This window comes from Strigops habroptila, chromosome 4 (assembly GCF_004027225.2).
Source record: "Strigops habroptila isolate Jane chromosome 4, bStrHab1.2.pri, whole genome shotgun sequence".
Taxonomy (NCBI): Eukaryota; Metazoa; Chordata; class Aves; order Psittaciformes; family Psittacidae; genus Strigops; species Strigops habroptila.
Window position 1 is genome coordinate 2,937,182 of NC_046358.1, and position 12,736 is coordinate 2,949,917.

Genomic DNA, 12,736 nt, shown 5'->3' on the forward strand with positions numbered 1-12,736 from the left:
AGCCTGGGGTTTTCATGGTATTAGATTCTCCATGTGCTCATCTTTCTCAAGCGCCACGCAGCATTTGTATCTTCTACAGTGGAACAAAGTGTTAACCGTGAGGGGGGAAAATGTTTGTGCTATAATGCTTTTTCTTCACAGAGTTTTCATCATCTGTTTAAAGGAACTAGACCTCATTCCAGCACTCTTGGGTGTGTTTAAGGGCAGATAACTATCATAGTCGCAGGCTTGCTTGGTACTGCACCAGGATCTGTTCTAGTTCAGCGGTACCAGCTGAAGGACATGAGGCTCTACAGAAATACTCCCAACTCTTGGTGGTTTTACTTTTCTCTGGGAGTGGTTCTCCCTTGGGATGTTAAAGAGGAACTATAATTAGTGCTTACTGTAGAAGAAGCCAAGACACAGGACAATGTTTTCTCTCAACATTAGAGCGCTGTGATGTGTGGGTGCAAGGCCCTGGGTCCAAGCACAGCTTGTCAGAGGACCCCTGCCAACCGTGCACGTCTCAAGTGAGAAGGTAACCATGTAAGGGGAATGACATGTTGTTATTGTACCAAACGTGTGTTTCTAACAGGAAAAAGGTGGTTCTGTTGCAGGCAGCTGTTTTAGCACATGGCATAGTGCCTAAAGCTACCAGCCGCAGTGTTGCTGCAAGCATTGTAACTCTTCATTACGTGCGGTCGAAGTAGGGCTGGTGGCAGTGGTTCTCCTCACCCCACCCAAAACTAAAGCTCAAGCCAGCTTGGTATGAAAGAGAAGTGGACGAGCAAACAAGAAGAGAACAAGGAATCAGTTACATCTGCCAGCACTGTGGAAATTTTCACTGAGGAAGCAGGAGAGAAGAGACTCAAGATCCTGTGTTGGAGAAGAGCACTTCACTGACCCAGCAGACAGGCAGCAGGTAGGTGTGCCGTGAACTGCCACCACAGTGTACCCAACACCTTGAACACTTCCTGTGGTTGGTACCATATGTGTATGCACAGATTGTAATGTATCCATGTCCTTCCCTTCAGCTGCCATCCTTCGGGTTCAGCCTGAAGTTCTGCCGGCTTCTGACTCATACTGTGATAGTGATGCTTGGTTAGGACTTCACATATCAAGCTACAATAAGCCTTGTTGAACCTCTGTGAACTCAAAAATATGGTTAAAACCCTAACACAGCCAGCACGAGTCCATAACTTACCCAGTTCTCTTTCTGTACATGGAAAACAGTGGTTTTGTGGGCTTTTGCTGGCTAGATGCTTTAACAGGGAGAACCTTTGGCTACCATTTCCTTGCTGTGACTACGTCACACAAGCGGAAAAACAAGCGGTGTGCCAGCTAGTGGTAAATAAAACCACCCCGAAGTTGCTGTGCAAGTTATTCCGGTGCTGGATTTTTTTTCCTGTCACTGTTTCAAGGAATTTCTCATCATCTATGCAAAGAATGTAAGGTGGAAATACCATATGTCTGTGATGGTAGAGATAAATGTGTCCTCTCTAGAAGGAACTGGCCCCAGATTTCGGGAAGGGAAAACAGGTGAATGTTCAGCTGTGGCTGAAGTTCCTCATTCCCAGTTCCTCACTGCAAACTTTTCTAAGTGAATTAATAAATTCAGGGGGTTTTAATATCAAATCTTAATTGAGTGGATTCTCAAAAGGTTGCATACAACAACCCACAAGCATCTTACTCTGATATCCTTTTGCTTTTATTTATAGCTTAAACAGGTAAAATCCTAAACACATATATAAGATCATAGACTGAGCTGACTTGATAATCATCTTAACTTCTGGAACACCCCAAGGGACGGTGTTTTAACACACAGCAAAAACCACTTTTAGTGTCTGTTGCTCTCCTTCAGTGATTTTCTAGGTGGGGAATGTTTGGATCTGTATTCAGCTACCGCTGGAGGAAACTGCCACTTTCCATTCCTGGTTGTTTCCCTTTGGTGCGTTCTAAGACTCTTCATAATTTTCCCAAGCCCTACCTATTAACTCACAGACTTATTTAACCATGAATAGGGATGTGTGATGGGCACGGACACATCTCGTGCTGGGAAGAAAGTGGTTGAGGGTAATGAGTGATTCCTATCAGTCAATCCCACTATCCTACTCCACTGCTCTGTCCACCCCAGGGGCACTGGCCATGACGGCTCTGGGACCTTTGGAACCCTGGGTTTTGTGTGCAGAAGGGAAGGGTGGTGCATGTAATGTGCGGGTTTAGCCCCTGGGATAGAAATGAAGTGTAAGTACAGCTGCACTTAAGGGAGAGTGGGAGGGATCTCTGAGCCATCAAACAGCCCTATGGAGCCTCTTGTACCTGGAGCACAAGTGTGATGAGGAACGGCTGAGGGACCTGAGGGGGTTTAGTCTGGAGAAGAGAAGGCTCAGGGGGACGTTATCACTCTCTACAACTGCCTGATGGATGGAGCCAGGAGGGGGCTGGTCTCTGCTCCCAAGGAACAAGGGATGGGACAAGAGGAAACGGCCTCAAGCTGCACCAGGGGAGGTTTAGATGAAGATGAGGAACAATTCCTTCCCCAAAGGGTGCTCAGGCATTGGAACAGGCTGCCCAGGGCAGTGCTGGAGTCACCGTCCCTGGGGGCGTTCACACACCGTGTAGCCGAGGCCCTCAGTGCCATGAGTTAGTGGTGGCCTTGGCAGTGCTGGAGTAATAGTTGGACTTGATGATCTTAAAGGTCTTTTCCAACCTGGTTGATTGTGTGATTCTGCGAGAACCAGCGGCACCATCGCTCCCGCTCCATAGGCCGCTCCTCCCGCGGCGCTGGGGCCGGGCCGAGGCCGCAGCTCCGCCCCGGGGCCGGCCCAGCCGAGCGCTGCAGACCCCCTCGGATCCCGTGCTCGGCGGACAGAGCGGGGCTGGCCGGCAGCAGGTGAGGGGCGCTGGGCGGGTGGCTCCGGACTGGGTCGTGTCTCGGGGGAGCGGAGGAAGCCCGGTGCCCCCCGCCTTGTCGGGGCGCGGGGAGACTGGGGGGCAGCCCCCTGTCTTGACGGGAGCTTACCGAGGGGAAACGGTGGCCGGGGCTCGTGGGGGGACGAGAGGGCTGAAGGGCAGGTCCGCGGCGGAGATTGGGGGGGATGACCGGGGAGGGGGAGGAGCAGGGGCAGGTAGAGTTTTCCCTTGCAATTGGGAGCGATGGAGGGCATGTTTTGGGTGGAAATCTGTGTTTGTACCTATTAACCGAAGTAATGGTGGTGGATTTTATACAGGGGGCTGCCCTCGGGTCTGAGTCACGACGGTAGCACCGCAGTGCGCTAAGCGGGGCGGGCTGCGGTGGGGCTCCGGCTGCGGACCGGGACCGCGACCGCTGCGGGGGACCCCAGGGCTGGGGACGGGGGTGGGCAGGTGGCTCCAAAAGAGCCGTGAGGAAGCCAGGCTGCATTTGTGGGGTGCTTGCTGGCTGCGGGGTACCGGGGCAAGACAAGCGGTGGCACCCCCAGGAGCTGACCCGGGCTTCCCAGGACCGCGGCTCCTGGTCCGGGTCGTCCTTCCCTTGCCTGCTCGGAGGTGCTGATGAAAGCAGCAGCCTGGTGTGGAGCAGCTGTTGCCTCCCAGATGGGACTGCAGAGAAATTCTGCTTCCCAGGCAAGGCAATAAGCCCTCCTCGCTGTTGCAGTTGTTATTTCTTGTTATTGAGATTGGTCGGATGCTTGAGTCAAGCCAGCAATTCAGAACGTTCAGTTTAGGAAATCTTTTCTACTTTGTTTCTTTTAAGCCATGTTGTGAATTACTGTCTCTCTCTATATATGTGTTTTTTAAAGCCTGGATTTCGTTGTCTCGTCTCTGTTGTTCAGGAGTACAGAAAAAATTACTCATTTCCATACGAAATGGATAGGTTGAATTACTCCTCTCAAAGCTGTTGTGTTGGCTCTGATGGGTTTTATTAATCTGCCTTCTGTTTTTTCTCGTCATGATTTGGTTTGGCTAAAAGACAAACCCAGTTTAATCTGCTGACACCGCTGGGTGCCTGAGGGCTCCTGAAAGATGGAGATGTTCCCAGCATGATGCTGGTTGCAGTCCAGGATGGCTCTTGCTTTAACCACCAGACTAACGGCCCTCCTGCAGATTCACGTCACTGTGGGATGAGCCTCTGGTCTGGAAAAGGCTTCTCGCAAAGTTGTTTACCCCAGAAAAATCAGCTCATCCTGCACATTATGGGTTTGTTTTTCTTGGTTTTGCTCAACAGTGGGTCATACAGACAGGAAAACGTCAGTGGTTTTGTTTGTTGGGTGGGTTGTTGTTTTGGGTTTGGCCAGTAACAAAATTAACTACTTCAGGTTGAGGATTTCAGTATTATTTTACTATGAAACCATCTTTTTAAGTCCACAGTCAGTCTTCTGGGAGGAAAAAGCTCCATCCCGGCGTGGCTATGGTCTGCAATGCCAGACTCTTAACTACATGTAGAAATAGCTTCAAGTGGTACTAACAGGGTTAAAAGCAGTGATGTGACTGTTTCACTACAGTCTTATCACAAGTGAAACGTGTTACCTGAATGCCTTTAACCCTTTGGGACTTGCAGACCCACTTGGGCTTTGAAGGTGAACATCAAATCATGCCCTTTTAGCACAAGTATGGTCCTTCTTGCCCTCTCTGCCCCCCGTATCTGCTCCATAGTCTGAATAGCCTGTTCTTTGCAACAGCAGAGATGTTTTAGTTCAGAGCCTGTGTGCAGAAGCTGATTTAATAACTCCTGCTTTAGACTTGCCTCTATTAAAACAAATCCTGACCTTCCTATCTCACTGCTACCCATGGATGACAGCAATTGTTGACTCAAGCCATGGCTGCAGGCACTTGGTGGGTTATTGCATGTGTTGGTGTCAGTGAGAGGGAGAAATTTGGGGAGAGGAGAGGCAAAAGCCCCCTTAGTGCAGACAAATCTCTTGCAATGTCATGAGAGAGAAGAAAAGAGCCAGCCTGGCTCCAGGGTTATGGGGAATTGCTGTAAAAGAAAAGGCATTTGAGACCTAAATGGCCTTTCTTGTTGCTAAGTGCATTTGTAGCTGTTAGAAATAAGACCTGTTGAATGGTGTAATCGGAGGGAGAAGGAGACCCATCTGCAGCCTGTCAGGGCTCAAATCTCAGCTCTTGAGATAAAAATACTGTTCTCAGAATAAAAATCCCCTCTTGGAAAGTGCAGTTACTTTTCTCTCTTCCCTTTCACTGGTTTTCCTGGCCAGTTCCCCACTGAATCAAGTCTTGAATCCTCAGTTCCTCACCGTGTATTTTGCTAGTTTCATGTGGCTTTTGAATGGAATAAATGTGTAATGTATTCCAGCGTTACATGTTTATTCCATGCCTTTATGCCTATTCCATGCCTTTATGCCTGTTATTTATGCCTTCACATTAGGGAAGAATCATGACCAAGATGAACTGCATCCTGGTGACTGCCTGCATTGTCCTGGTTGCTTTTTGTAGTTCTGGTGAGTATAAGGGAGCTACTTTCCTGTAATGTTGTGACAGGGGCTGAGGAAATAATGGAAAAAATAACCAGAACAGCCTGGATTATTTAATACCACTTTGATGAACGACAGTAACCATCGAAGTAGGGCTTAGTTTCTGTTGCTGGGTGTCATTGGTCAGAAAAGAGAATCAAGTGCAGCATATGATGCTGCTTAATATAGCAACAGACCATTGTGTTTTGCAGCTGGAAGGTTCAATTCCTGTTGTGTAAGTTGGACACTCGGTGTATGGCACGAGAGAGAAATTAGGTGAAATAAAAAAGGGATAGAATAAAGCTGCTGGAAGTATCTCTTGTCTGTCCTTTTAGAAAAGGCAGGCTTTAAGAGTAGATAAAAGAAGCAAATACTAATATATTGTTCTGCAGGCACATAAAGGTAAGCGGCTTTAAAAATGATGTAAGTACAGGCTTCAAAATCTTCCTTTCAGAATTGGCACTCTCATTTGTACACTGTCAAAAGCTGGTGAATTTTAGCTTAAGTCTTGGGTTTAACAACCAGGCATATGTTTTGTGACAGACGTAGAGAGTGATTCTTTTTTCCCTTTTTAATGCTGTTACAGTCTCAGTACTTCATTATTCAGTAAAGATAAACCCTTGTCTCCTTAGGTTATGCCTTAAGGTGTTACCACTGCGAGAACAGCCCTTCCTTGTGCAAGACCAATAGTACTTGCTTAGCAACTGAAGATACTTGCTTGCAGATGAAATTTGGTATGTATCCTATCCTGCAGCCCTAAAATAAACATGGTTATATCAGTTTTCATTGCCTGCACACTTCTAATCTGGCCTTAGCATGCATTTCTTAGCCTTGCTCAAAAGAAGGTTGGGAATGCTTTTGAAGGTCATGCTTATATCCAAGCAACTGATAAAGATGATGATGATTTAGCTGATTTATACTTGAACAGGCATATACAAGGATAGCTTTGTATCCAGAATTAAAACAAAACCACAAAACAAACCATCAGGAAGATGGTCAAGGATATTCAGGGCATAGAGTTACTGTTCTAGTTGTTAAAAAACATTTCAATAGCTCTTTTACTGCCAGTGACAGGAGTTTCATTGGAAAACCAGAAGTACCAAGTCAAGTGCAATAATCTCCTGCTTCCCCCACTGGTTGCCTCTGCTCTAGGAAGATGCTGGGCTGGGTTTGGGCAGTGGGAACCAGATGGGACCATCTTGTTCCCCAGGAGGGTCCCTGCTAAAGCTTATGACTTGGCATTGAAGAAGGAAGTTTCTAACATCGCTGGAGCAGGATGCTGCTCTGTGCTGCTTGCATCCTAAGAGATTTTCTCTTTTTGCTATTTCCCTTGAGCCTAAACCTTCATGTACTTGAGGTGTCAAGCTAGGGGAAGTGGAAGATGAGCTGCTTGATGTCTGGTGTCCAGGGGAATGAGTGAGAAAAGGGGAGGACTCTTCTGCTCTTCAAGCTCTCTCTTCACATATTGCTTCTGGAAGTGGCACTGCTCAAATCCAATGGGACTTGTCTTCAGCACAAAAACTAGCTCGAGTTACTGAGCTTGTGCTGAGCTTTGTGGAGAGAGAATGGCCATGCTGTAGGACAATGCAAGAGCAGTGCAAGTTGAGCTAGATGGTGATGCACTGTCAGGAGCCCCAGAGCAGATATCACTCAAACTCCAAGCCTATATCTCCCAGTTGGTCATTTAGGCTGAATTGGAAGCACTGGTTAGCTTGAGCTAGAAATCTTTCTTAACCCATGGCTAAGAGCCAGTTGAGAGGCAGGAGCATGGGGTTGTAGGCAGTGATTCTCTGTCCCAAACCCAGTATTGCTTTCAGTAGTCTTTTAATCTGTTTCATTTCTTTTGTAGGTAAATTGAGAACCTCCTCCTGCTGGAAGGCATCCCAGTGCAGTATGAATGATATTGCTGAATTCTTCCAGTTGGATAATTTTGATTTCTTTTGCTGCCAACACGACTTGTGCAATGAGGGTGCAATTCTTGGGCTTAACAAAGCAGCCTTCAGTATTGCCTCTGTACTGACCATGTTCTGGATGCTCCTGTAACAATCCTCATTTCTATGCTGTACTTTCAAGCTGAAATTACACTAAATCATTCACTCTTTTCTGAATTGTACTTCTCCCATTTGCAGTTCTTAAAAGTGGGCAGAAACATTCCCTTTTAATTTTAAATGCTCTTTCCTAAGATTCCATCTGTTAAATCACTGTCTTTATTCATGGGAAGGAGATTTAGATTGTTACCAGTTACAGGGAATTTGGGTATTTTTTGGCCTGCCCTATTCATAGGGGAAATCACTTGTTATGAATAGTGTTATCTCATGGAGAACCTGGGTAAACTTCAGTGGGTGATGTGAGAGGGAAGGAATGCTCTTAAGTTTTGTGCTGGAAAACTGTCATTTCTTAGTATCCCTAAGGGCAAATCCACTACAATAAATTGTAATTATTGTAGTGGATTTGCCCTCAGCACAGGAAGTGTTGGATCATTAAGTATAAACTTGCTGCAGTCTTCATGATGAGGATGGGAATGTTTAGTTTCAAGTGATGTAGGCTCTTTGTTCCTGTCACTGTAACGTTTTTACAAGCCAATGATACGACCTTGTGAGTACTGTTATTTTGGGAGAAAGCATCTACATTTCTTAAACCAAAACCAAAATAATGCTGTAAGTGAGAAACACTCTTTTTCTATTTCGGTAAGCATGCAGACAACATGTGCCAGCTTCTTTTAGTTGGGTTTTTCCCCCCTCTTATACTTTATCCATGTCTAAGATTTTAACTAAGCGTGTGCTTTGCATACTTATCGGTACACTGAAAATGATTTATAAAATGCTAAGGAATTCAAGTGGCAGATCTAGTTGATTTTCCCACACATAACCCTTCAAGCTCCCACCTAAGAGTATTAAACAGAACCTTGCAGAACTTTCTGTTTTGACTTTTATGCAACACTATAAATGCCAATGCAAACTCAACATGTATTTATACAGCATGAATAAAACCCGCTCAGTTTGTATGTGTAAGGGGTCTGGAGCTGAAATACTCTCTACATTGCTCTGCCTCAGAGGTGGAGACAGAGCTTTGATACTCCTCTGGTGTTTAGGGACCCTCTCAATCAGGTACAATGCCAGCTTCTCCTTTTCCTCTTCTGGAGCTCCTGGCATGTCCCTGCAGGAGTTGTGGTCCATTCCCAGTGGGATATTCTCTTCCTGAGGACCCTCACTTGTGCTGTGCAGGGTGCCACAACACCGGTTCATCCAGTCATAGCAAGGGTGTTACTCCAAATCCACAATGTATTCTGCAGTGTATCTTTTGGTTAAGCTTCTGTTAGCTATGAAAGTATTCTGGGCTATCTCTGATCACTCAAAATACATACATCATCCTGTCTTTGATTAATAAAAATGTGAAAAAAGAAAATATGGAAAGCGTGGTTATTTGTCCACATTTACAGCTCTTTACAGCTGTGCTCAGTTTTGGTAGTGGTTATTTGCTTTAGGGAGCCGTTTGATAGGACAAGGGGTAATGTTTTTAAACTAAAAGAGGAGAGATACAGGCTAAATATATGGAAGAAAAGAAGAAATCAGTCCCTGATTTCCCACTCTTTTGTCCTTCCATCTCTTTATTTCCACCTGATTAACAAAAGCAGACACTTAGAAGACAGTAAGTTCTGCAGAGTGACTTTTCCCACTAAGGCACCACCATTTGTCACCACCTCATGCTCACTGTAGATGAAAAAGTGGTATTAAAGTACTGACTCAATATACAGTTAGGGGGAGGTTTATAGCAGAGAAGGTATCTTGTGTTAGACAAGCTGATAGATTCCTTCTGCTTAAAGCATCTTAGTTGCAGCGTTTTTGCTCTATTATGTTGTCAATGTCTCTCTTCTGATGGTTGGCACTTTTAAGCCTGTTTTATTACATATGTAAAATAGTAAAATATTCTTTTTTCTTTTGAAGAAGGGCAAAAAGAGGCTCTATTTTGCCTCTGATAATAGCTTGAACAATCATTTTTGGTATTTGTTTTTTGATAGCCTTGAACGCTTCTCTAATCTGTCATCTTTCTCCTTCCTTTCTCTTCTAGAAGCAGCTTGAGCAATGAGTCCTTGTGGTTTGCTCTAGAAGGCCACTTCTTTTGCAAAGATGAGCAGGAATGTTGTTTCATTCTCCTGGGGAGAATGCATGTGGCAAAGGAAAAGAATTTTCTATGATGGCAAACAATTGCTAAAGAAAAATGACTAGATTTCAAACATCCCTTGTGTCCCTCTCCTGGGAAAGGCAGATTAGGTATGGAGGCTGAAACATATCTCATGCCACTTACAAGCTGAATGGTGATGCAGGGTTTCATGGTTTGATATCTATTTGTGCCTTCTGAGCCTGCATGGCTGCCTGGTGAGCTCTGTCCTGCAGAAAGAGCTGTTAAACAGTGACTGCTGCTTGAACATTGGCACTTCTCCCAGTGCTGCTGTGTTACATCCAGATTTGATGGCCAGACCTCAGAGATGGAGAACCAGAGCCATCAAGACCTTAGATCAAACACAGTACTTTGTGACAGTAAGACACTATAGTACAGGGTGCCCATGATCAATTCTACATACAAGTATCACATCAGTGCAAATAGTGGTTTTGATTTGGGTTTGCAAATGCTTTAAAGACGGCTCCAGCTTTGCTCTGAGCTACAAACAACCCTCATCAACCTACAGAAAATTTTCTGTAGCAGTAACTGGTCATTTGTGTGCATAGACCTAGTCCAGGGTTGTGACTGTTCACTTTTACGTCTGTCCCTGTTCTCACATCAGTGATTTTTCACTCTATATAACAGTAGGGTTAATGTGGATGACAATGTCTTGCCTCTTATTTATATCTAATTATGGCACTGGTTTTGGATGGACTGGAATTTCTCTCTTTTCTGATTGTGACAACTAATTACAAGAAACTGAAGGACTGGTGGGAAATCACAAAATGCTGAGGCTGGAAGGGACCTCTGGAGGTATCTGGTCCAAACCCTGTGCTCAGGCAGGGCCATCTAAAGCCAGTAATCCAGGACCATGTCCAGGTGGCTTTCGACTATCCCAAAGTGCTGAGCTCAGGAGAAGGATCGCTTTCCCTGACCCACTGGCAATACTTTGCCTCATGCAGCCCAGGATACCGTGTGCCTGCCCTGCAGCAAGGGCACATTGCTGGCTCATGTTCAATTTGGTGTCCACCAGGATACTCATCTGCAAAGCAGCTTTCCAGCTGGTCAGCCCCCAGTACTGGTGCCTGGGTCATTCCCAGTCTTTGGAGCGGGTGTCACAAAACAGGGCTTGAACCCCAGGGACTCCTCAGTGGGAAGTGGAGGTGGCAGGGATTTTGTGTGGTTTAGCTGTGTCCTGCAAGCTACAGGGTAATGCAAAATATCTTCAAGGTGAACTGCTGCTGTGCAAGTGTGTCTGTTGCTCTCTGCAGTGAGAGCTGGGTAACTTACCACTATTGTGTGGGTTTGGTTTTTCGTTTGTTCTGTAATTATGTAAATGGTTTGCTCTGGTTTGAATTAGTGGCATGACTAAAACCTCATCCTTAGCTCTGTACCTTTGAGCATGCTTTTTTTGCCAATACACATCATTCATACACTAATGCCCGTCTAATCAGCAAAAGACTCTTCATCAGGGACTTTTCATCAGGGACTGTAGTGGTAGGACAAGGGGTGATGGATTTAAGCTTAAACAGGGGAAGTTCAGGTTAGATATAAGGAAGAAGTTCTTTACTGTGAGGGTGCTGAGGCACTGGAATAGGTTGCCCAAAGAAGTGGTAAATGCTCCATCCCTGGCAGTGTTCAAGGCCAGGTTGGACAGAGCCTTGGGCCACATGGTCTAAGAGTGAGGTGTCCTTGCCCATGGCAGGGGGGTTGGAACTAGGTGATCTTAAGGTCCTTTTCAACCCAAACCGTTCTATGATTCTGTGACTATTCTTCTCTGCATCTGCTTTTCAATATTCATTGCTCCGGTAACCACTAATCCCTTTTTTTTTTCCTAGGGGGGTTAGGGGGCATTTCACAAAGAAGTTATTTTTCCCCATAGGAGCAAGAAAAAGGAGCTGGTAAATGGAAGCTGCAGTAGCAGCAAGAAGCATGTGCAGAAATTTATTCTTGTGATCTGTCTTTGCCATTAATTCCTCCTTCAAACCCTCGTCCTGCTTTATGCTTCTGCGTGGTGGTGACAGTAGGGAGCTGTCAGGTAACTGTCAAGGTTGTCCTTTGACTTGAACTCGGGCATGGAGAGCTTGGAAGCCTTGTGGCACTGGTGGGAAGGTAGGGCTGATATACCTGGTTGGTAGGGATTTTGCTTTATCCTGTCTGAAGTCCTTCTCACTCATCAAACTAAGGTGGGATGTCTCTGTGCTATTTCAGGATGCAGGAAATTGTGAAAAGAAGCAGATGCATGGGAAAAAAAACAGAATAGGAGAGCAAGCAACTTCCTCCCACTGCTTGTGGGAATGAGAGGAATGAGGAGGCTGACCAGCAAGGAGCCTTTATTTTGTCAAAAGGAGGAGGAATTGCTAAGATAATAAAGTAGTCCCAACAGAGAACTGCATGTTAAGTAACTTGCTACTGCACTAACTGGGGCACCTGGATACTGCTGTTACCTTAATATTAAATGCATTTAATAACAACACTGTTCCTCCAGCTGGAAGAGGATTTAATGTGCCTGGATCTCTACATGTCTCCAAGGGGCTTGGATCTAGGGCTGGCTTCATAGTAGGGAAGGTAGGCTGCAGTCTGGGCCTAAACATCCATGCCAATGTTGTCTGTAGGAGACCCACATGTGTTTGGGCAGAAACGAGTACACTGCTTACTGACCTGCTAAAACAATGTCAGTATTGCACTAACAGGACATTCTGCATCTAAGAGAGGGAGAAGAAAGCATCTAATTGGCTGTGGGATCTCTGGAAGAAGCAAGTTGTCATTTCCACTCCCATCTTTCCAAGAATAATTTATACACTGGGATAAAATAAAGACCTGCAGATGATACTATCTCTATGGGTTTATATGCTGCATCTCTTATTATAGTATGACAACTTACAACCTAGAAAAAAACAGTTCTGGAGCCTAGAAAAGAGAAAGCTTAAACATGCTTTTCGTTTCTTTCACTTTAGTGGAATGAATAAAGAAAAACGTTTGGAGCAATGTTTCAGAAAAGAAGGTTTTCTGAAATGTGAAACTGATTCTGCAGTCAATTAAGATGATGGTACAGGTTTAAACATGAAGCAACAGAGACGTAAATACAGTGTGTTCCCTCAGGCAACTCTATATGCACATCCCCATACAGGAGAGCTGAAAAT

General features: G+C 45.3%; 1 protein-coding gene across 2 annotated transcripts; it reads left to right on the top strand.

Annotated features, from left to right (window-relative positions):
• The first annotated feature begins 168 nt into the window (after positions 1 to 168).
• Positions 169 to 8,837, top strand: CD59 (CD59 molecule (CD59 blood group)). Of its 2 annotated transcripts, none has more exons than XM_030481924.1 (4): positions 169 to 901; positions 5,348 to 5,420; positions 6,065 to 6,166; positions 7,282 to 8,837. In XM_030481924.1, the coding sequence occupies exons 2-4, from the start codon at positions 5,357 to 5,359 to the stop codon at positions 7,473 to 7,475; spliced, it is 360 nt and encodes a 119-aa protein (XP_030337784.1). In that variant the 5' UTR covers positions 169 to 901; positions 5,348 to 5,356; the 3' UTR covers positions 7,476 to 8,837. The 2 variants fall into 2 exon arrangements, with proteins under 2 accessions (XP_030337784.1, XP_030337783.1); XM_030481923.1 differs by lacking the exon at positions 169 to 901 and adding an exon at positions 2,750 to 2,872.
• Positions 8,838 to 12,736: the final 3,899 nt, after the last annotated feature.